The sequence below is a fragment of the Pipra filicauda genome, unplaced genomic scaffold (genome assembly GCF_003945595.2).
Source record: "Pipra filicauda isolate LSUMZ 115617 unplaced genomic scaffold, ASM394559v2 scaffold38_size3968069_pilon, whole genome shotgun sequence".
NCBI lineage: Eukaryota > Metazoa > Chordata > Aves > Passeriformes > Pipridae > Pipra > Pipra filicauda.
The window spans coordinates 1,314,462-1,335,483 of record NW_024104520.1 but is presented as its reverse complement, the minus strand read 5'-3'; the positions used below and the strand labels follow the sequence as shown (position 1 = coordinate 1,335,483).

Sequence of the window (21,022 nt, the reverse complement as noted above, 5' to 3'; positions counted from 1 at the left end):
AGGGTCCGGAGTTGGACTCGATGATCCTGATGGGTTCCTTCCAATTCAGCATATTCTGTGATTCTATAAAATTTACCCCTTTTCCGCCTCAGCGCGGACGCGGGGGATGCCGCCCGCGCCTGAAGGAAAAGCTTCTCCACCCGCGCCCGGCGCTCCCGGCCGGCGCCCGCCTCGCCTCCCCCGCCGGGACACCGCCGGGACACCGCCGCGACACCGCCGGGACACCGCCGCAGCCCGATTCCCGGGGGCCGTGAGGGGCGATAATGGCGACCAGGGCCGCTCTCCGCTGTGGGTCAGCGCAGCCTGGAGCTCGGGGGCGGCTCGGCAGCGGCGCGGAGCGGACCAGCCCCTTCGCTACAGGCGGGCGCCTCAGAGAGCCAGAGGCAGCGCGAAGCAGAAGCGCCAGCCCTCCCTCCTCCCTGCGGGCTGCTCGTCCCGGGCTGTCCGGCGCACTTTGCCTCCTCCCTCCGCTGCTGCCGACGTGGCGGGGCGGGGAAGGGAAGAAGAAGGGGGCGCGCCGGCCGGGGCACTGCTGAGCGGTAAGGAACGCGGCGATTTCTACTTTTTCTGCCGCTTCTGACACTGCGGACTCCTCGCTACACAGCTCTACTCCAGAGGCGATTTCGAAAAGAGGGGGGAGAAAAGGGAAGGGGGAAGCTGTGGCCGCTGCGGTCTTGAGGGAGCGGCGCCCTGGCTGCTCTGCCCTTGCTGGGGCAGGGGGGCAGCGGGACAGCGGGGCAGGGAGAGCCGGCGCCAGGGGTGTCGCCTGCGCTCGCCGTGCCCCCGCAGCGTCCCGCGGAGGAGAAGCGACAGCGGGCGTCGAGCGAGAGGGGAGCGCGGTGCCGCCGCCAGAAAAGTTATCCCTCAGGCACGGGGACGGTGGTCCGTGCCCAAAGGCGCCCGGCGGCGGCTGGGATTTGCCTCCGAGGCGGGATGAAACCCCTCGGGCGGAGGGTCGGCAGGTGCCGCCACCGCCGGCCCCCGTAGGGCGGCCCGTTCCGGCTGGTCGGTGCGGGCCGGGCGCTCCTCTGCCGCCCTGTCCGGAGCTGGCCTTGGCATCTCCCTCACGAACTCTCTGTAGATTAATACACTTTGGGCAGAGTTGTCCGGGTTGATTTGGATCAGGATAGTCTCACGGATGAGAGGTTGAATGACTCCTTACCCCGGGTGCAGCACGTCTCGTGTGTTCTGACAGATCTGGTAATTTGCTATTATGTGCCTTGCTCCTGTAAGGAAGATTTAGCAGACAACTGCAGAGACCGTGGCCTGAGTGGTCCCCAAAGATGACCCAGTCTTGCAAAAATTCGTGTGTACACATCTGTGCGATTCCTAAAAAAGTGCCTGAGCTAACTCAGAGCTGATCTCCGAGCAAAATGATGAAGTATGTGTGTACAGGTTTTAGAGGTTTTGGTAGAGGATTCTCATCTCTGATGATGGACTTTTTTACCCATCACGCAGGGCGTACTGTTAAAACGTTGACAATACTTACCTATACTGAAACATTTTATAGCATTTACTGTATTTGTCATGGAATACTTGTGGCAAATGCGAAGATTCTGACTTGTAAATGCATGTTTGCTGATGATAATTAAGGTTCATATAAGTTGGTGTAATATAAGCGATACCAAATGCTGTTTATTTTCTTATTCACTGATACCAAATGCTACTCTTGGAACTGTTCAAGCAACCGATCTTCCTTTAAGTGAGATAAACAGGCTGTTAAACCCACATATCTATACAATTCTATAGACTTTAATAAAATATACTCATTTAAATACTTGCTTCTCAGGCAAATTTCTCCTAAATCCCAGTTATATTTTGCTTTTTTGCCTTTTTTTTCCCCATTCTTCCATCTCGCAGAACCTCATTTCTTCCTGTCAAGTACAAACCTTTGAGCCATATTTAATTAATATGAGAGTCAATGAAAAGGCAACATCTATGGGGAGAACTGTATGAGTTTATTTTATGCCATGCAACTCAGCACAGTCAGGAGCTTGCAAGCTCTGTCAAGGGTTGTCTTCTGAGTAGAGTACCGGGTATATTGTTGTTGCCAAGAAGTAAGTGGTAGTAATCACTGTACAGTAGTCCTTTGGACTCTGCCAATGCCACTCCTTAATCAACTGTAGAGCTTGCTCAGTGGCCATATCTTTTCTTTGTGGATCCTCAGCCAGATGACTGCACAGTGGTGCAAAATACCTCCAAAGTTACATTGGAAGATAAGGAGTAAATAAGAGAAAACTGGTTCATAACTTTCAAAAAGAAAAAAAAAATCAATAACTGTACCTCAAACAAGCTTACCTTGGCTTCAAAATTGAAGTTTAATCACACAGCTGGAATTTCAGGAGCGGGTGAGAAGCGTTGCGCTTCCCAGAGAGCAAACCTTTGAGACAAGTGATGCAGAAACAGTGTAAGCAATGAATGTCTATGAAATGGCTCCAGGGACCATGGCCTGTCATGTTCACCAATTATGCCCCTTCTCCAACAGATAAATATCCCCACAGTTTTAGTCACACTGTGTTACCCTCCTCACCATCAGTCAGCAGCCTGTAGGAACCTGTGTACGTGGGGATGATGAAACAGGGAGGAAGAGCTGCTTGGCTGTTGCAGCTCCGATTATCCTATTCTTCAGTGGTCTTTCATGCACACCTAATAGTGAATGTAAAAGTTAACCATGTGGGAGCTCTTACATTTAACTTCTTCAGACAAATGAAAATCCTTTCTCTCACTAAACTGTATTTTGGAAAACAGTAGTGCTGCTCGTCGTACTTGAGTGAGATCCTGCAAAGTGAATAGAGTATTTAGAGTATTATCCTGGTACCAGTGCCAGCATGATGCATGTGCCACAGGGCTCCATGCTTTAGGAGGCCTAAACACTGTGTATTTTATAGTAATTCAAATGTTTATGAAACCTAAAAGACTTTGTTTTCTACATTCAGAATTGAAAATGTCTGAAGACATATCTGATGGCATCCCATCTGAAGAAAAACCTGAAGTAATGGAAATGCCCAGCAATGAGGTATTGCCTCCTGAATCAGTACCACACCTTGTAGAAGCTGAGATCTTGCATGAGTCTTCACAAGATGAACATGGACAGGCCACTCAGAGTGCCAGTAATAGACAGGAAGGAGACAGAGTAATTAATGAAAACCCTTTGACTGAAAAACTAGTTGAAGGTCTGCCTTCCAGTGAAGAGGCAACTGAAGACATACCCACTGAGTGCATTGAAACCGTAAGCCTTGATACAGAACCTGAATCTGAAGAAACACTGCATGAACAAAGCAGTCCAGTAAGTAATACTTTCTTTTTTGTAAAAGCTCTCCCCTCCTTGGATTGTAAGGACAGAATTTTCTATCATGTACATGCTGTTTTTCACAAAAACCTAGGGAGTTATATGAAGAAAACCTGCTTAGGGATAAATAAATTAAATTGCAACACCAAGCTTTTGAAAACTAGGAATAGTTTAATTTGTCTTTGCCAGTATGATATTAATTTGGTCTTTCACATCTGACTGCAATAAAACTTGCATTATATAGGGATTATATGTTACTGGAGGCTTCCTTGAGAAAACAGTTTCTTAATATGATTTAAATATGGAATCCTGATAATTGCTTAACGCTACACATTACTGTAGAAGGTGTACAACCCCTCCTTTGGCTGAGTTTATCGAACTCAGTTGTTATTAGTTCCCTGTGCACATCTACTGAATTGCACGTGTGAGGAGGCTCGGGAAGAGAAGCATCCAACTCTGGCTTCTGGTAGAACCTAGAAAGGAGGCAGGTTCCTGCCTCTCCCTAATAATAGCCTTAGTAAACTTGTATGGCTTTATTAGATTTTATGCCTGAAGAAATATTAGGACATCTGTAAAGACATCTCTGGAGTTTTAGGTTCTTTCAGGAATAGGCAATGTGAACTACGCCTTCCATTCTGCTTTTTTATGCACAGAAGCTTGAACTCCACATAATATCCAATCTATCATCATTTATCAAACACCAGACTCTGTTGCTGACGGGTTCTTTGTGTTTCCTCCTGCCTTTTGAAAGCAGGAATTTTAAACAGTGGAGTAACATTTTTTTCCTACAGGCCACAGACTCCTCATCTAAAGCAAGTAGATGGGGAGCTTGGGGTACCTGGGGAAAGTCTCTCCTGTCATCAGCTTCTGCCACAGTAGGTAAGTATTCAGTCAGTAAAGTGCATGGAAATAATTCATAGTTTTAATGTGTCATTAGACACATAAGTGTTGCATCTTAAGGTTTCATAGACAGTTGTCCTGATATGTTGGGAAGCATGATTTTATTAAATAGGAAGATGGACCTTCCTAAACTATTGAAGCACATAAATATTTCTTTAGGTCAAATCATGGACAAGGTGCTAGGCTTGATTGTACAGTTAGTGAATAACCTCATTGTGGCTTCTTCACAGAAAGGATCCATTATCTGATACAATTACTATCAGTCAAAGGCTTATGGTTTCTGAAGTCAAAGCACTGCAACCCAGATTTGTGCTCATGCATGTTGGTGGTTAATACACTGTGGCTTCTGCCTTAACAATATGAATTCACTCCTCATAAATCATTCCAGCTTTCATTGCCACCAGGTGAAAATGTTAAGCTGTCACGCCAGACTTCAGAGAGTAGAACAACGTATTGAAATATGGACCCTAAACTCCCTCTCATGTACTCTCATTTCCAATAGTATGTCAGTACAAAATGTCCCTGTGAAGACTTTAGGTAAAACTTAATCGTTGCTCATCGAAAACTCGCAGCCAAAAAGCGAAGGACACAAACATGTAGTAAGCAGTGGGAAACAATGTCTCGCAAAACAGAAATGTTTTGTAACAAAAAAACTGTTAGCTAGTCAGTTCTCATAATAGATCCACAAAATACCTGTAAAAGATGAATCTAGGAATGAAAATTGCTAGTTACTAAAAATAACGGGTTTAACAGAGATACTAGTTTTATGATCCCGTACAAGGCTAAATAATTTTCCTTATCTCCTCTGTTCCATGGACAGTAAATTGTTTCTGTCTCTTTCTCAGAGGAGGGAAGTTTCCTTGTCCTCTCTTTTTTTTCAGTTACATCCACAGTCAGGAGTACATAACTACCTTTTCTTTCACAGTCCAACCAATTAACATTTCTAATTAAATTCAGAGTGGGTTTCTAAGATATGTTTAGATTTGTAGAAATGAAAGTTGTTGCTGAAAGGAGCAGGCCTGCCCTGCCCCAGCAATGTATTTCTTCCTTGTCTTATGCTAACAGTAGCCCACATGTAATGATGGGGGAGCTGCTTTATGGGACTCATTTTGGAAAGTGCAGCTGAAGTAAGAGCTGGATCTTTGGGCTGGATCAGTTTGTAAATTCTCCCATCTGGCTCACCATTTGATCCCCGAATGCTATTGAATGGGAAATGATGGGAACACACAGAACAGGCCAATGGGAACAAGGGCAGCTTAACTATCTGTGGAACTGCATAAGTGTTCTTAACTTGCATTTAACCTTAAAGTTTAGCGTTTGTCTTTCAGACTTGAAGAAGAGCCTCCGTGCCAAAAATGTTGCCTTTTTTTTTTTTCCTCGGGCTGTTAGGTATAATAAAGGGTACTGCTTTCACAGACTTCCAAAAAGCTTTGCCTCTTGCATTCTGAAACCACCATAAACAACAGCATTCTGAAAAGAATCCGGCTTAGTGTAATAACTAACAGTTGATCAGTTAGAATTGTGATGCTGCTGAATTTTGCAGTTAATTTTTAGAGTTGAAGCAGTGGATTTCTTGGAACAGAGCTCTTTCAGGCTATTTAGTTTTTGTCTGCAAAATAACCATATGTACATTCTGCTTAGCTTTTGCAATAAATAGTATTCTATCAAATGGCCATTAAACAGCTATTTGTGAGCAATAAGATTATTTGTTACCAAACAGTTACTGTTGTTGTAGGCTTGCAGTGGCAATCTCACAGTCTTCTGTTGCTGAGAGGTTTTAGCCTCATGGAGCAATCAGTTTAGTGTCACCAAGTGTATATATTTCCAGTGGGGCAGTACAGCCGTAGGTATTTTCTTGCCCGACTGACATGAGCTTGCGTGAAAATGATGAATGCTGTTGGAAAAAGTTTAGGAGACAAACAAGAATGTGTGTTGTAGCCCTTCTTATTGTCTTATAAATAAACAAGACATATCTTTTTGCGGCCGTTTGTTGCTTTTGTCTATAAAACCTGCTTACAGAGTTGTATCTCTGTGGATTTCCATGGACTTTTTAATGATGTGATCTCATTTTTATATAGGCCTTATAACGTCTTGGTTCATATACAGTAAAAAACCATGTTTAATTGATACTGGCTTCTTAACGTATCATCTGACTGTATCAGCATCATAACTGTCTTCAGAGTGTAAGTATGTGAACAAGTTTGTGTAGGCAGCCTGACTTGATAAGGTTGCGTGATGTCTATTTTGAATAGGCATTTCGTCACCATGGATGTATATTTTTAAAATTATTACAGTCTAAAAATGAGCATAGTTGGAACAAATCAAGTTGCCTTGGAAAAGGAGCATCCACATGCAGAAAAGGAAAATTTAATTTAAATTTCACATGAAAGTGGTTGTGCTATGTCCCACTGAAGACCCATCTACTATCTAGTTTCTGGCAGTGACCAAGAACAGCTGGGAAAGTACCTAAGACCAGATGTATGTAAAGCAGCAGTTCCCCCTGTTTTCCCATTTCCTGGAATCTACAGCACAGACAGACTTCCTGAGCCTGAGATCAGGGTAGGGTTGAGTTCCCATGTTACTAGCTAATAATTTTGAATCTAACTTTGTGAATTTATTAAATAAAATAGACTTTGAATTAAGCAGAAATCAAATGTACTTTTTTCCATGTTCACTGAACCCAAGGTAACTTGAAAGACCACAGAGATAATCTTAGATTTGTTCCAGGAAATCAATGTACCAGGTAATAGTTCATATTCCTGATATAGAGGGCTTATTTCCTAGTTATTTGTTATGGAAATTCATTCTTGATCCTGTGAAGTACTTTTTGTCTCTCACTGTCATAGACAGGATGCGGGACTGTGTAGACCACATGTCTGCTTTGGTATGATAATTCCTAGTGAGAGACAAAGAAAAAAAATTGAAGCTATTGGGAATTTCTATAAGCTTTCTTCTTATTGTTAAATATTGATTATTCCCCTTCAAGTTACTCCATTTAATGTCTGACCAGTTCAACTAATGTTTCATCTCCTATTCTTCATCAGAAAATAGTTTTGCAATTATCCGGTCCATCGTAAAGTTGCTTATTCCTTCAGTGTAGCAAGTGGTATAAGTAAAGCTACTTTCTTGGAGTTAAGACTCAGCAGCAGCACCTTTGGTATGTGATTTTTCTGTTTCTCTGTCGTCATATTTGTACAACACAGCTCCCTGTCTGGTGAAGTATGACAAATACATACTATTCCTTATATTTTTCTTCAAAATTGTACTTTGTAAAAATACCAGAAACAGTTTGAGGTGGACTAAATAACATTTTAAAGGTCTAACTGAATACATTCTGCTTTTAACAAATAGTATCATAGAAGAGCACAGATTGGAAGGGACCTTGAAAGATCTTCTAGTCCAGGGTTTTGCAGGAAAGGTTTTGTGCATCTAGATGAGATTATTAGCATACTGTCCAGTCACATCTTGAAAACCTCCAGCAATTGGAACTCTACCACATTCAGTCCCAGTGAGGTGTTCCAGTGAATGATTGTTCTTACTGTAAATAAATTTTCTTACATTGCTACCTATTTAAGACTGAGTTGAAATGGTTGCTCCAGGGATCTCAGTTTCATTATCCTTCAAACCCTGATATAGAACTCACAAACACATTAGCATTTTTACTGCTTGGTTGTAATTTGTTTAGCATAACTCATTTTAGTTCCTAATAATAAGGCACTTTCCACGTGATTTGTATCTCATCCCTCTTTAACTAACCCTGCACATACACCCGGGGATTATCTTGGTGATAGCTATTCCAGAGAAAATGTCTGTTGTCTTTGAACTGATTTTGACATTATTTAGATCAAGGTCACAACAAGGCAGTTGTGATACTTGTCTACACAACAGAGTCTGTAATGCCTTTGGATTAGTAGCAGTCACTGCCTAAACCATGTTTGAGGTCTGACACTAGATGTCACACTAAGCAAACTATTGAATTGGCTTCATCAATTAAGTGAAGCAATTTCTTTTGTTTTTAAAAGTACAAAAAATTTGAGGCTCCCCTTGTGGAACCACAATGGAGTAGAGACACTGAAATAGTTGCTAGAATGATGAAATGGGAGAAGTAGGTTCACTGTGATCTGGAGGCACAACTTGTCACACTATCACCATTTTAGTCTCTTTCTTTTATATTGTATTTTTCAATAAATTAGCCATTACACCATTTTAGTAACAGGGTTGATAAAACACCCCTCTAACAGTAGGTGACCATTGGAGCTAAGCCAATTAGTGGCTAGTAGCCACTGAAATGTGCAGTCCCACACCTGTCTTTTCCTTGCATTGTTTCCTTTTCTCCCTGTGGCAGCACTCATGCTCTTCTGAGCTCCCTGTAATCCAGTTTGGGAAGCTAAACTGATGTAAGAATAACTCTAGAGGAAAGAAAAATCCATTTTCTGCCTCTTCAGTCCCTTGAACCTGAGATCAGTGTGAGGGCAAGCAGAAGGGACAAGTACAGAACATGGGAAGGAGCAGAACCTCCCATACCTGCACCAAGAGCCATTATGTTAGCTTAGCTGCAACAGCAAACTTTTTATCTGTACTGGAAGCTTGTGACTTCCATTTTTAAAAGAACTTGTATGCTTGAAAGCTTGTCTGGTTGATTTTTCTTCCAACTAAGCTGTCTGCTAGCTTAATGAAAGTGACTACTTTCTCCTGCAAGCCTTTGTCTTTCATATACAGTGTTCTTTTGGATGAGTTACAGCATTCATAAGGTGCTGAAGTTACAGTGCTCAAAAGCTACCTTTCCAAGCAAAGTCTGTTCTCTGTCATACTGTATGCATGTGCTTCACTCCATGTAAGTTTAGGGTGTTTTACCTTTAGGGCCATGGCTAAGACTAACATCTGTCAATACCTCTTACACAGTAAAAGTAGTAAAAAAAGTAACCCAGCTGCTTCATTCATGTGGTCTCTGAAATTCATAGTATAAAACTGCATCTCTCTCATGCAGTGTTTGCAATTTATGTTCTGCTATCACGATTATTTTGTTCTTGTGTATATTCCTCATCTAGCTATCAGAATGGCACATGAAAATATCAGACACCCATAGGTATGTATTTCCCTGGTATGCCAAAAACCATTTTTTTCACTCGGTATGACAGAGTGAAATGTCACTTGAGATATCACTGTGTTCATGAGCTTGGATATTATTTGGGTATGTGTAATAATCAGCATTGCATAGTTTAAGTTCATGTCTGTCTGGAATGGAATGCAAATGCTTCTGATAATGTGAAACTACAGTATTCAAACATGGTGAATATCTTTTCCATTCTCTATAGATACTATTTCCCTGTGTGAAATAAAATACAATATTAAAACAAAAAAAAGGCTGGGTGTTATGCTTGTACTTTATGTGATCATAAAAAGGATAGTTAATCTCTTCAGAAGACTTTTTTTTTTATTGCATAAATTCAAGTGATTCAGGGAAAACTGCTTTGAGCCTGCAATCACATGGTGGTCACTCACCTGTTTTGTAAATAACACCTTACAACTGCTGTAGCAGCAACCTTCTTTTTTACAGTTCTTCCTTTTTAAGAATTCAGAATGCTAGTAACAGGTGGGAGGAACTGTGGGCATGCTTTTGGGGTTGGCAGTCCTGTTTGCTGTCTTTATGTCTTTTGATATGGGCTTATAGTTTAGAAGAGATTGAGAACCAATAAATTGTTGTAACAGTCTTTATGCCTATTGCTATTATTAAAACCTTTAACCATTGCAATAAGAAGATCCAAATCAAGTCTCATCTGTTAGCTTAATTGGAGATTTATAGATTAGATAGCATAGGTACTATCAGAATCTAGCCTGTGTTTTTGTTTTAACTACAAGGAAGAGAAATTTCTGCAGGCTTGGAGTGACTGGAGTGCCAATACAGTAGCCTAAAAGTGAGCACAATGAGGTCTGACTTTGTAGTGTACAAAACCCAAGCACAGCTGGCTTTTCTACATCTCTGTACTTCATGTAGTGGAGTGATTCTCTTCCAGCCAGCTTCAGGTTCCTTAGTTTCTCAGTGAAACTAAGGAAACTAAGCATGTGGTGAAAGATGCTGATTTAAGGCCTCAGTCTTCATCTTTAGCTTGAATGAGATGAAGCTTCACTCATCTTACTAGACTAAAATTTGATGAGCTGTTCATCAGAAGTGCCCCCATGGTACAACACAGGTTACAAAGACTGTGTGGTAGCCAGGAACAAATATCTCAAACTCTTCCTCTCTATCTGCACCACTGAAGTAGGGATTCCAGTTGCCTGGGAGTACTAGATGGATGAGGGGCAGAGATTCCTACAGAGGGCAGTTTAGATTTCAGACGTGCTGAACTGACCTCCAGAGGTGTCTGTTGGCCTCTTTCAGCTCTGCGGGGAATCCGAAGCTACTAAGCTGGGGGGTGGAAGATAAGAGAACCTGCAGTGAAGTAGGATATGACTAAAGTGTTTGTGAGTGCTGTAATCTGGCAGATCGGGCAAACCAAAATGCAGGTCACATTGTTAGGCACTGCTTGCAAAACCTTCCTCATCAAGTGAAAAATCCCAGCAAGCAACAGGAACAGTAATATTCTGTTGAGATTGCCAGCCAATAGAAAGGCAAGGAATCATGGAGGCATGAGAAATAAAAGCAACAACACAAGGGAAAAAACATGCTTTCTTCCAAAAGCACCAAGTTAACAAAACCCATTTCACAGCTCTTCTGTTACAGATGAGTAAATGGGGACGTCAGAGGTGTTCCTAAGTTTACAGTATCAGCTCAGTTGTGTTACCACACAGACTATAACAAAACCAGTGCATCCTTATCTCTAAAATGTAAGCTTATCTCCCATGACCTCTTTTATTTGTGTGCCTTTTGAAATTACAAATAATAATTTTCATTTCCAAAACAACATGTGCTTCTGCCATGTTTGTGCATGTGTATCTAACTGTTGCTTCAATTGTGGTCTTCTGATCTCATCTGGTTTTGCTGTTGTAGTCAAATATATGTGCCATACAGCTCACTTCAGGAAAGCCACCTCTTGCTGACCTAGAATATTTTCTTAGCATTCTAGTGCACGTAACCACAGCCCCCAAAATGTTGCCTTTTTAAAGTCTGTAAATATCAATACAGCAAATGTGTGCCCTCTCTTCTTGGAAATATTAGTTTGTCTGCAAAACTATGAGAACCAACTGAAAGCTATTAAACATAAAAATTAAAAATGTTTAGATACAGAAAAAAGAATGAGAAATTAATCTGAAAATCCATAACTTTCACACAGAGTTGAAATTTTTGCTTGATGTTCATAGGGGCTTTTTATATAATTACAGGACCATAGTACTATGCTAGCAAGTCCAGTCAGTTAAGTTAATGGAAAGAACAGAACTCTCTTGCTCATTTAAAAAGCTGTGAGCAGAAGAAATGGAAAGGAATGTGACATGGAGTACCTATTACATTAGTTTAAAAGCACAATTAATAGTCATGTAAGTAAGATCTAGGAATTTGGGGATTAAATTAATTACACCAGAATCTATTCACGCTAATATTTTCATTGTACCCATCAAAATATGCAGGAGATTGGGATTAGACTAAGAAGTACGCTGCTGTCCAGTGTCTGCATTGGAACAGACTTTTCAAAAGGCAAGCTTTCCAGTAATGACTTGAATCACTGTGGTGCATCACCTGGTATGTCCCGTACAATTGGACGTACTACTGCAGCTTGTAAGCCATGAGATGGAATAGACTAAAGTCATTTGTTTTCTGTAGACGGGTAAAAGCATTTACCTGCCTAGGCTCCTTGTTCCAGTGTAAAACATCAGGACCTCTTGCAGCTTACAAATTCCTTGTTTCTGCTGGTCTGTTCCTTAGGGGATATCTGTTCTTTGTGTGTTCCTTCAGATACTCCAGTTTTCTTGTATGTGATCTTTCAGTAGTGCTGTTTCGCATATGTTTTCTAGAGTATATTTATTACTGAATTCATAGAGCACCTGATGTGCAAGCCATCTGGAAATCATAAAATCATAAATCTAAGCTTTCCTTTTTCCTACTCCGTTTCAAATAGGTTTGCTGCATCTTTATTTTAATCAGATGTTCAAAAGCATATTTATATGACTACACATACACTTATATGTATATGTTTATTTAGAACACTGCAGAGCACTGGCAAGTGATAGGCTATTTTGTTGTAGTTAATATAACTCAGAAAAGATGCTTGGAACTTCTCTAATAGAATGCACACAGTTGTGGGAAAGTGTGGGCAACATAAATGAATCATTATGCTTAACTTTGTACCTCAGATATCTAGATATTTGCCTGAGCATCTGTATTAATACCTTTTCTGCAATAATTTATCTATTTACAGTTCAATTTAACCAAAGAAGTATGAAATTGTCATTAACACTTCTCATAAGTAGTTAGGCAAATAGTTAAAGCACTTTAGATTGTCCAGCTGCCAGAAGTGATCAGCTCTACGTGAGATGCAGTAACAATGTACTGTGCAAGAAAAAATCACATCCTGTCATTACAGGTATTTCATTTTGTATTGGAAAGAAATATTGCTTGTCTGGTTTGTTGTTCACTTATTGCACCTCAGCTGATATGCAGAAACTACCAGCTAAGGAAGATGTACTAGCTGGATTGTTTGTAATGAGAGAAGCATATCATGGACATACTTGTGGACATATCCAGAAGCAAAATAGGCAGACAATTTTAGAGTAATCTTTTCTAAGGACAGCATTTTTCAACTATGCTTAGTGCAGATTAGGAAGATATTGCCTCCCCTTGCTAACTACCAGTCAATCCACCCTATCCTAGAGCAGGATGTTACCAGTCCCTGTGATCTGCTAGTGTAAATAAACTCTGTGTAGAAAAGTAATCCTGTTCTGTCAAAAATATTCAGATAAAAATGGTAGAAACATTTATTCTTTATATTAAACTTTTAATAGAGGGCTAGGGAGTCACTGTGTATGCATCAGGTAAAGGTATCAAAATCTGCATAGGAGATAAGCTACCACAGGAACAAGAATTCTGTCTGTGTGAACTGACATCAGAAGATTTTAGAGAGTAAGTTTAAATAGTAGTTTTGAGGGGAGATACTTTAGAATTTGACTTCAAATGAGCAACTGAGGAGCTAAATCCTGAAATAACTTTGAGGATTGGAGTCAGTATTCATAAAATACTTACCTGACATAGCCCCTGTGCAGAAGACTGAAGAACAAGTTCCTTACCTCAGCTCTGCAGACACACACAGCTCATTACTTTCGAGTTAATTGTTCTAGAATTTTGAAAACCAGATGAGGTCAAACCCTATGGCCTCAGGAAGACCATCAATTTCTGTTTAAACTGATTGCAGTAGAATATTTAGCATTTTGAAAAACGGAGATTCAGACTAACATGTGCCACTGAAACAAGTTTGACTTTTCAGAACCAGTGTAATTGGTATTATATTTCAGCTTTATCATTTCTATTCAGTTATTATACTGGATATAGTAGAACAAGTGAATTATTAACCTAGAAAAAATTAGGCAATTGAGGTAAGTTTAATAGTTATTTTGATTGTCAGAATTCATGGAGTATAAGAATACTGTGCACTGCTATTTATAAGTTTTCAGGTCATATAATTTAAAGTCTGCCTCTGCCGCAGGTCATGGAATAACAGCAGTAAAGGAAAAAGCAGGAACTACTCTAAGAATTCATAGTGCAAGTTCAGCATCTTCAGAAGCAGCAGAACCTCCTACAGCTGAAACACCAATTACACGTAAGTTCAAGTTCACTGAAATTGAACAAAACTCTTTGACGCTGCCAGTTAGTTCAATTTACAAAATTTTAAGATTTTCATCACAGAATACATCTTACTGTAATTTGTGTCTTGCAGAGTCAAAAGTATGCTTGTAACCTGCTTTTTTTCCTCTTATTAGAAGCAGAAGATTCTCTGGACCAAAGCTCTTCTGAGAATATTCCTTCTTCTCCTACATCTGGGTCTCGTGGGGTGCTGTCAGCTATCACTAATGCTGTACAGAACACGGTGAGTCATTTTAGCTGGCCTCTCTGCTCTAGTTATTTTTCATCATTTTTGGGTTCAACTTCACTGTAGGTCACATTTTTTAAGTTATAGGTTTAGTAAAAACAGTTGTGTTGTAAGTCTGTTTAGAGTCTTTTCCATGACAAAATAGCTGTTAAATTAAACTATCAAATTAAAAAGAAAAAGTGAAGCATAAATAACTTTTACAGTTAAGTCCTTCCAGAGAAACTGATTTGTTATAATTTTTGAAGGCTGATAAAATAAGAAAATACTCCATTTGCTTATTTTAAGGCTTTTGCTAAACTCTGTATTGTAAGTTCCTGACCTTTACCTTCACCTCTCTATCTAGTCTGTCATTTCATATAAGCCTTCCCAGAAGGGGGTCTGGTTGCAGAGTCAGTGAGGCAAAATAATTCTTTCCTATTACACTGTACTTGTATTCTGTGTTATACTTCATCCTTTTCTCTTTTTCTGTGTTTCAGCTTTTGCAAAGTCCTCTATCATACTGTTCCCCATCAATTTTTGTCTTACCTTCTTCCCTAAGATTTTTTACACACTATTACTATAGCAAATGTTTTCCTCTGAATTCTTCAGTATGGTTTTCCCTTGAAATTGTGAGAGACTTCAAACATGGGCTATAAAGGCATAGAAGACTAACTCTCCAAGGAGCATGTTTTACAAACGGACAATTCTTTTTTTAGTGTATATCCAGTTCACTCTGAGTGCCTTGTCATTCTAATATCAAAGATTTTGGGGCCAGAAGGATATTCCTATAGATTATTCCTGAGACTTGCCACAGAACCTGGAGCTTGTGAGATCTAGACTCAAGTAAGATTACTTGAGCATTGTATAAGATTGCAAATAAGAGAAATGTGCTTGTAGGCAGCCTGGAGAGGCTACTGTACCACAGGGATGAATGTGGTACAAAAAGAATCACTTAAGGTCTCAGTAAGTCTCCTGTAATGCCATTTGAGGCTTTGGAAGGGTTTTAGTTATATCAGGTTACATCAGCTTTTGAGTATCTGACAGACACATAATCCAGATTGAAATGGAAACCTTTAGCCAGTGAAACTTCTTCAGTGCACATGAAAAATAGGAAGACACAAGAAAAACACATGTGTTTAAAAAGACAGTTCCAGAGTCATCACAAGTGTTAAAATTTTAAAAATCAGTTAAATAAAGCAAGGTTCATGATGGACTTGGTTCCATACTATTTGTATCTAAAATACATTCCCTCAAACTAGATGCCATTGGGTGAAATTTAAGTGATATTCATAAAATTGTAGAATGGTTTGAGTTGGAAGGGACCTTAAAGATCATCTAGTTCCAACCCTCTGCCATAGGCAGAGACATCTTTCACTAGACCAGGTTGCTACAAGTCTGATCAACCTGGCCTTGAACACTTCCAGGGGTGAGGCATCCAGAACTTCTCCTATTCCAGTGTCTCACTGCCCTCATAGTGAATAATTTCTTCCTGATATCCAATCTAAATCTACCCTTTTTCAATTTAAAGCCATTCTATCTTGCCCTATTGCCGCTTGCCCTTGAAAAAAGTCCCTCTCAAGCCTTCCTATAAGTACTGTAAGACTGTTAGAAGGTCTCTTTGGAGCCTTCTCTTTTCCAGGCTGAACAGCCCCAGTTCTCTCAGGCTGTCTTCACAGGAGATGTGTTCCAGCCCTTTTGTGATATTATTCATAATTTTTTGTTTATTGGCAACAGTTGTTACATTTCCTCCAGTGTAAGTCTTCTAAATAACTAGAAATATCTGTATAGTTCCTTTTTTTTCCTTTTGGAAAATATATTCAGAACAAAGCAAATGTATCAATCATATTGTCAGTTTAAGTATAGAAAATTTAGGGACCTGAACATTCAAAGACAATGTCGACAAAAGCACTGCTCTTAACAGTTCATATTAGCATAAAGTGGGAAGAAAGTAACCACATTGCATTATTTTATACAGGGGAAAAGTGTATTATCCGGAGGCTTAGATGCTTTGGAATTTATTGGGAAGACAACCATGAATGTCCTTGCAGAAAGTGATCCTGGATTTAAGAGAACCAAAACACTGATGGCAAGAACAGTGTCACTATCTCAGGTTGGATTTATTTAAATACTGCTCAGTCAATGCAATTTCAGATTCTTCTTCCAGAAGTTCAGATGCCTCAGGGAGAGGCTTTATTTATTGCAATAGATATTGGCTAGGTTTATGGAAATAAATATTATGCTTTGTATTTGCTCCACTTTATTTTTCTTCACAGAACCACAAAAGATAAGGTAAAGTCATCTTTTCTGCATAATCACATGTGCAATAGCTGATTTAAATAAAATAGTATATGTGGTGATAAATCATTACACTCTGGAGACAAAATCAAATTGTTGGTGTTTTGGTAACAGCTGTAGATAGATATCTTCGAGCACAAACATAACTATACTACTTTCCTTGGAAATTAGTAATACTGGAATATGACATATGTTTCATTAGGAATTAACACTATGAAAAATTGTATCTTAGTGTCCATCTAAACAGATGGTACCCTTACACAGTTGTGACTCATATATTTTAAAGTTCAGAGAAATTATAAAATCAGAAAAGAAGTATAAGTGCTGTCAGTACAAAATTATTTTACCTCTCAAGACACTGAGAGGAGGGGAGCTGTGGAAATCAATAGACATTGCAAAGAACCTTTAATTTTACTGCATGTTTACTTTCTTGTGGAGAGGAGCAAGGTATTTTTTTTAAGTATGAACAGACTGATATTGTTGTAGTAGGCCAAAAGCAATTAACTCTTGTCAAGGCCCACAAGGTTAAAACGAGCTTTTGAGGATGTCTTCTTAAACAACATGCATGAATTTGCACATAAAATCTGAGGCAGAATGCAATATAAATCAGCCCTCATGGGTTGCACATGTAAGACGGTGCTTCCTTTGCAGTGATGTGTTCATAAAACTTTGTTAGTTATCTTTTGAAGGTGGAGACTTCAGGGGAAAAATCTACCATCATAAGTCTTTTGTAACAAATGAATCACTGAAGAGAATACTGTAGAAATTTTGAATGATGGAATAGTGTAAGTGATAGGAGTTCACCTGTATTCAGAGGCTTGTACGAGACTTAAGATGCAGTTCAGATGTATTTACCACCTTTACTGTAGTAAATTCATATGAGAGGCCATTTCCTCCTTGGAATAGAAGGAAGAAGTACAAGGTCATATTGGATACACTATTCTATCCCTCTTATACACTGAGAGAAATGTGTAAGATCACTCCAAAATATCCCCAAGTATATAGAGCGTAGTTCTGCCCCACCTTTGGTAGAAGTCATAACACATTCAGCCAGTCTCTTTTGTCAGTCCTGCTGTCACATAAAACTGACTTTAGTATTTGCTAAAAATATTTTAAAGGAAATATTTCTGTAAGTGCATTAGTTATGCAAGTAGGTGAGTAGGTCCTGAAAATAGTATGCTTCCAATTTTGTGGTCTGTGGAATGGATTGCATGGCTCTTTAAGGCTGCATATGAAATAGTCATTTTTATTTTTCTCTCATTATAATTGGTGGTTAAATTTATTGTATGTTGTCCATAGCTGACATTGCTTTTGAGAATATAAGCAAGATTATTTGTTTGTTCATTGGTTTTTTTTAAAAGATGGTTAGCAATTACCCCACTTAGAATAATACTTAAATACTTTATTAGAGAAATTTATCAAAAAAGAAGTTAGCTATTTCATCTCTAAAATTTTAGCTCTGCAGGTGTGATATAGTTCCAAATTTTATTACTACTTCCTAGGCAAGCAGAAGCAGACTAATAAAATCTGTCACACTTACAGCAGTATCAATAAAACAACAGCAATGATGTATATTTTTACAGCTCTTGCGAGAAGCTAAAGAAAAAGAGAAACAGAGGCGGGCCCAGCAAGTTACAGTTGAAAGAACAGCACATTATGGACTACTTTTTGATGAATTCCAAGGTTTGTCTCATCTTGAAGCTCTGGAAATCCTGTCAAATGAAAGTGAAGCTCAGGTACAGTATGCAGACAGCATAAATCAATATGGTTGGTAAAAAAATTCATCTTTACATTAATTTCATTCTGCAAGTGCCTGTGGCATGAACAGTAAGTTTTCCATCATCTTCAGTGAAAGCTGAATTGGTCCCTTGGGCCAGCCCTCGGCTTTAGGAACTCAGTCTCAATTCAGCTAAAATTTAAGTCCAAGATTAACTAAAAACAAACAACTTCATAGCTGAAAGTTATTTTTGTTAGGACCATAGGTAGTGTGTACTTTTCAGCTTGTGACACTATGCAGACATCTTCCAAATTACTTGCAGAATTTTCAAGGAGGTTGAAGTGTTTTGGGTTTGTATCAGGCACAAATACTTAGATTCGGAAATTCCAGACCCACTACATCTGGAGACTGGTGAATTAAAATGAGTTCCAGATTACTTATTCTCTTCATATTGTGTTAGTTTTTAAAGTTACATAAAACTACACCAGGATACTATTACTGGAAGTATACAAATGTCTCTCTGAAGAACATGGTAATGTTACTAGGGCCTGTATGATAAATATATATTCTAATTTCATCTCTCAGTTCATTGACTCTGCTAGTAGATCAGTAGATCTCCAAGAGTAGACTAACAGAATTCTGTAGATTCCCAGCAGTGGCATTTTCATACTGAAAAAGTTTTCTGAATAAATCTCTTAAAAACAAAGGGGGGGTTGGGGTGGGGGTTTTTGGTTTGGTTTGGTTCATTTGTTTGTTTTTTGTAATTAGCATTCCTTGGTCTGTGGGGTACTTTTTAATAAAATGTAACTAACTTATTTTTTTAAATGTTCTATTTGCTCTCACAAATAAAAGAAGCTTATATTAATAACAGTTAGGTACATACTGTCAACATTGGTTTTATTTTTTGTAATTATGTCTAAATGACAAATTATAAATTCAAACCCCACATGTAAGGTTCAAGGGACTGCTTTTGGGAAAAACAAACAAACAACAACAACAAAAACAAAACAACCAAAACCCTCACCCACAAAACAGGAAAGAGATAGATAGAAACAAGTTCAGGTTAATTCCATGCAACAACACTATTTTTATTTTACTGTGAAATACCACAAGGTAAGTAAGACTTGCACAGGATGTTTCCATGAGGTTTCTGATGCACATCATGTTATGTCCTAGATAACCTTTTGTACATAGTCCTACTCACTACAACAGGATTGAGTATTGTGGATCAACAAGTTCAATTCCCTGATAAGTCACAGAATCACAGAATGGGCTGAGTTGGAAGGGACCCACAAGGATCGTCAAGTCCAACTCTTAGTCCTGCACAGGATCATCTCCAAGAGTCACACCACGTGCCCAAGAGTATCATCCAAATGCTTCTTGAACTCTGTCAGGTTTGGGGCTGTGACCACTTCCCTGGGGAGCCTGTTCCAGTGCCCAACCACCCTCTGGGGGAAGAACCTTTTTCTAATATCCAACCTAAACCTTGCCTGACACAACTTCAGGCCATTCCCTGGGGTCCTGTCACTGGTCACCACAGAGAAGAGATCAGTGCCTGCCCCTCCTCTTCTCCTCACAAGGGAGTTGTGACTGCAAAGAGGTCTCCCCTCAGTCTCCTCTTCTCCAGGCTGAACAGAACAAGTGCCCTCAGCTGCTCCTCATACGGCTTCCCATCAAGGCCCTTCACCATCTTTGTTGCCCTCCTTTGGACGCTCTCTAATAGCTTTATATCTTTTTTATATCATGGTGACCAAAATTGCACACAATATTCAAGGTGAGGCTTCACCAGAGCAGAGCAGAGCGGGACAATGAGCTCGCTCAACTACACATATATGCACACATGCACAAAATATGTAACAATACTGCAAGCTTGAGACCTCTTCTAACAGCCCAAAAGCCAAAGGAGGAGGGCAAGAGGGACTGAAGACATTGCTAATGTCCTATGTGCTTCTAATAGCAGGGATTAAAATATATGTTTAAGTTTTATTTTAAAAGTTTCCATGAAAAAAAGTTCCTGGTTAGCCCTTGAAATGGATAATGCTATAGAAAGGGAGAAAAAAAGCCCTAAGTAAACCCTCACAACCTGAGTTGGGTCTCCTGGCTTTGTCTTGCATTTAACCTCATGCACACGATCCAGGCATGAGGACATACAAGTAAGAAAGTAACAGCTTTCTCCAGTCTCACGATGAGGCAATCAAGATTTTAAAAAGCCCCTTGAAACATAAAAGTAAAATTTTGTATTAAGGGGAGAAAAGACTCCAAGCTTCTCTTGACTTCCATAGGCAGAGAGGGAACCCATGGGATTAACACCACATAACTGTAGTACAAACAGTGATTCAAAGAATCTGTTTCCATCCCTCTTAGGTGTGCCACTCTATTAGATATGCAGGGACTTGCATAGACATGCAAGAGACATGCAAAGACCTGTCCATACATTCTTCAGGACAGGTAGATTTCCAATAATTTTGGCTACGTTTTGAAGGAGGGGAAACGGGCTTCTTTTTCCAACTCTTCCTGTGAGTGCTCAGACTAACCATTCTGCCTGTGCTCTTTTTGCCTGCTGTCTTCATCCAAGCAATCTCAAAATGCCTATTACAGTTTGCAATTAAACCATAGATTTGAAGCTCAAAACTCATGTTCTGGGGAAAGGTGGAGACTGATGATCTGGCAAGAGTGGTGTAATTTTTGTGATACTCAACAAATTCTGTTGGTGAGAACTAAAAATATATCTACACTGCAGGGTTAGAGACAAGATTTGAGCATAATGGGAGTTTCGATTTCTTAGCCTATTTTGGTATCAGATTCTAAATTAGCATTTAATAAATA

At 39.5% G+C, this 21,022-nt stretch overlaps 1 protein-coding gene across 1 annotated transcript in view; it reads left to right on the top strand.

The window, feature by feature from the left end:
• The first annotated feature begins 467 nt into the window (after nt 1-467).
• FAM114A1 (family with sequence similarity 114 member A1) overlaps nt 468-21,022 on the top strand; it is a 34,792-nt gene continuing 14,237 nt past the window's right edge. The window contains exons 1-7 of the mRNA XM_027746773.2: nt 468-539; nt 2,937-3,286; nt 4,081-4,168; nt 13,822-13,935; nt 14,096-14,202; nt 16,160-16,294; nt 18,063-18,215. Coding sequence (XP_027602574.1) covers nt 2,945-3,286; nt 4,081-4,168; nt 13,822-13,935; nt 14,096-14,202; nt 16,160-16,294; nt 18,063-18,215 — 939 coding nt within the window. The 5' untranslated portion in view covers nt 468-539; nt 2,937-2,944. The remainder of the gene's footprint in view (nt 540-2,936; nt 3,287-4,080; nt 4,169-13,821; nt 13,936-14,095; nt 14,203-16,159; nt 16,295-18,062; nt 18,216-21,022) is intronic.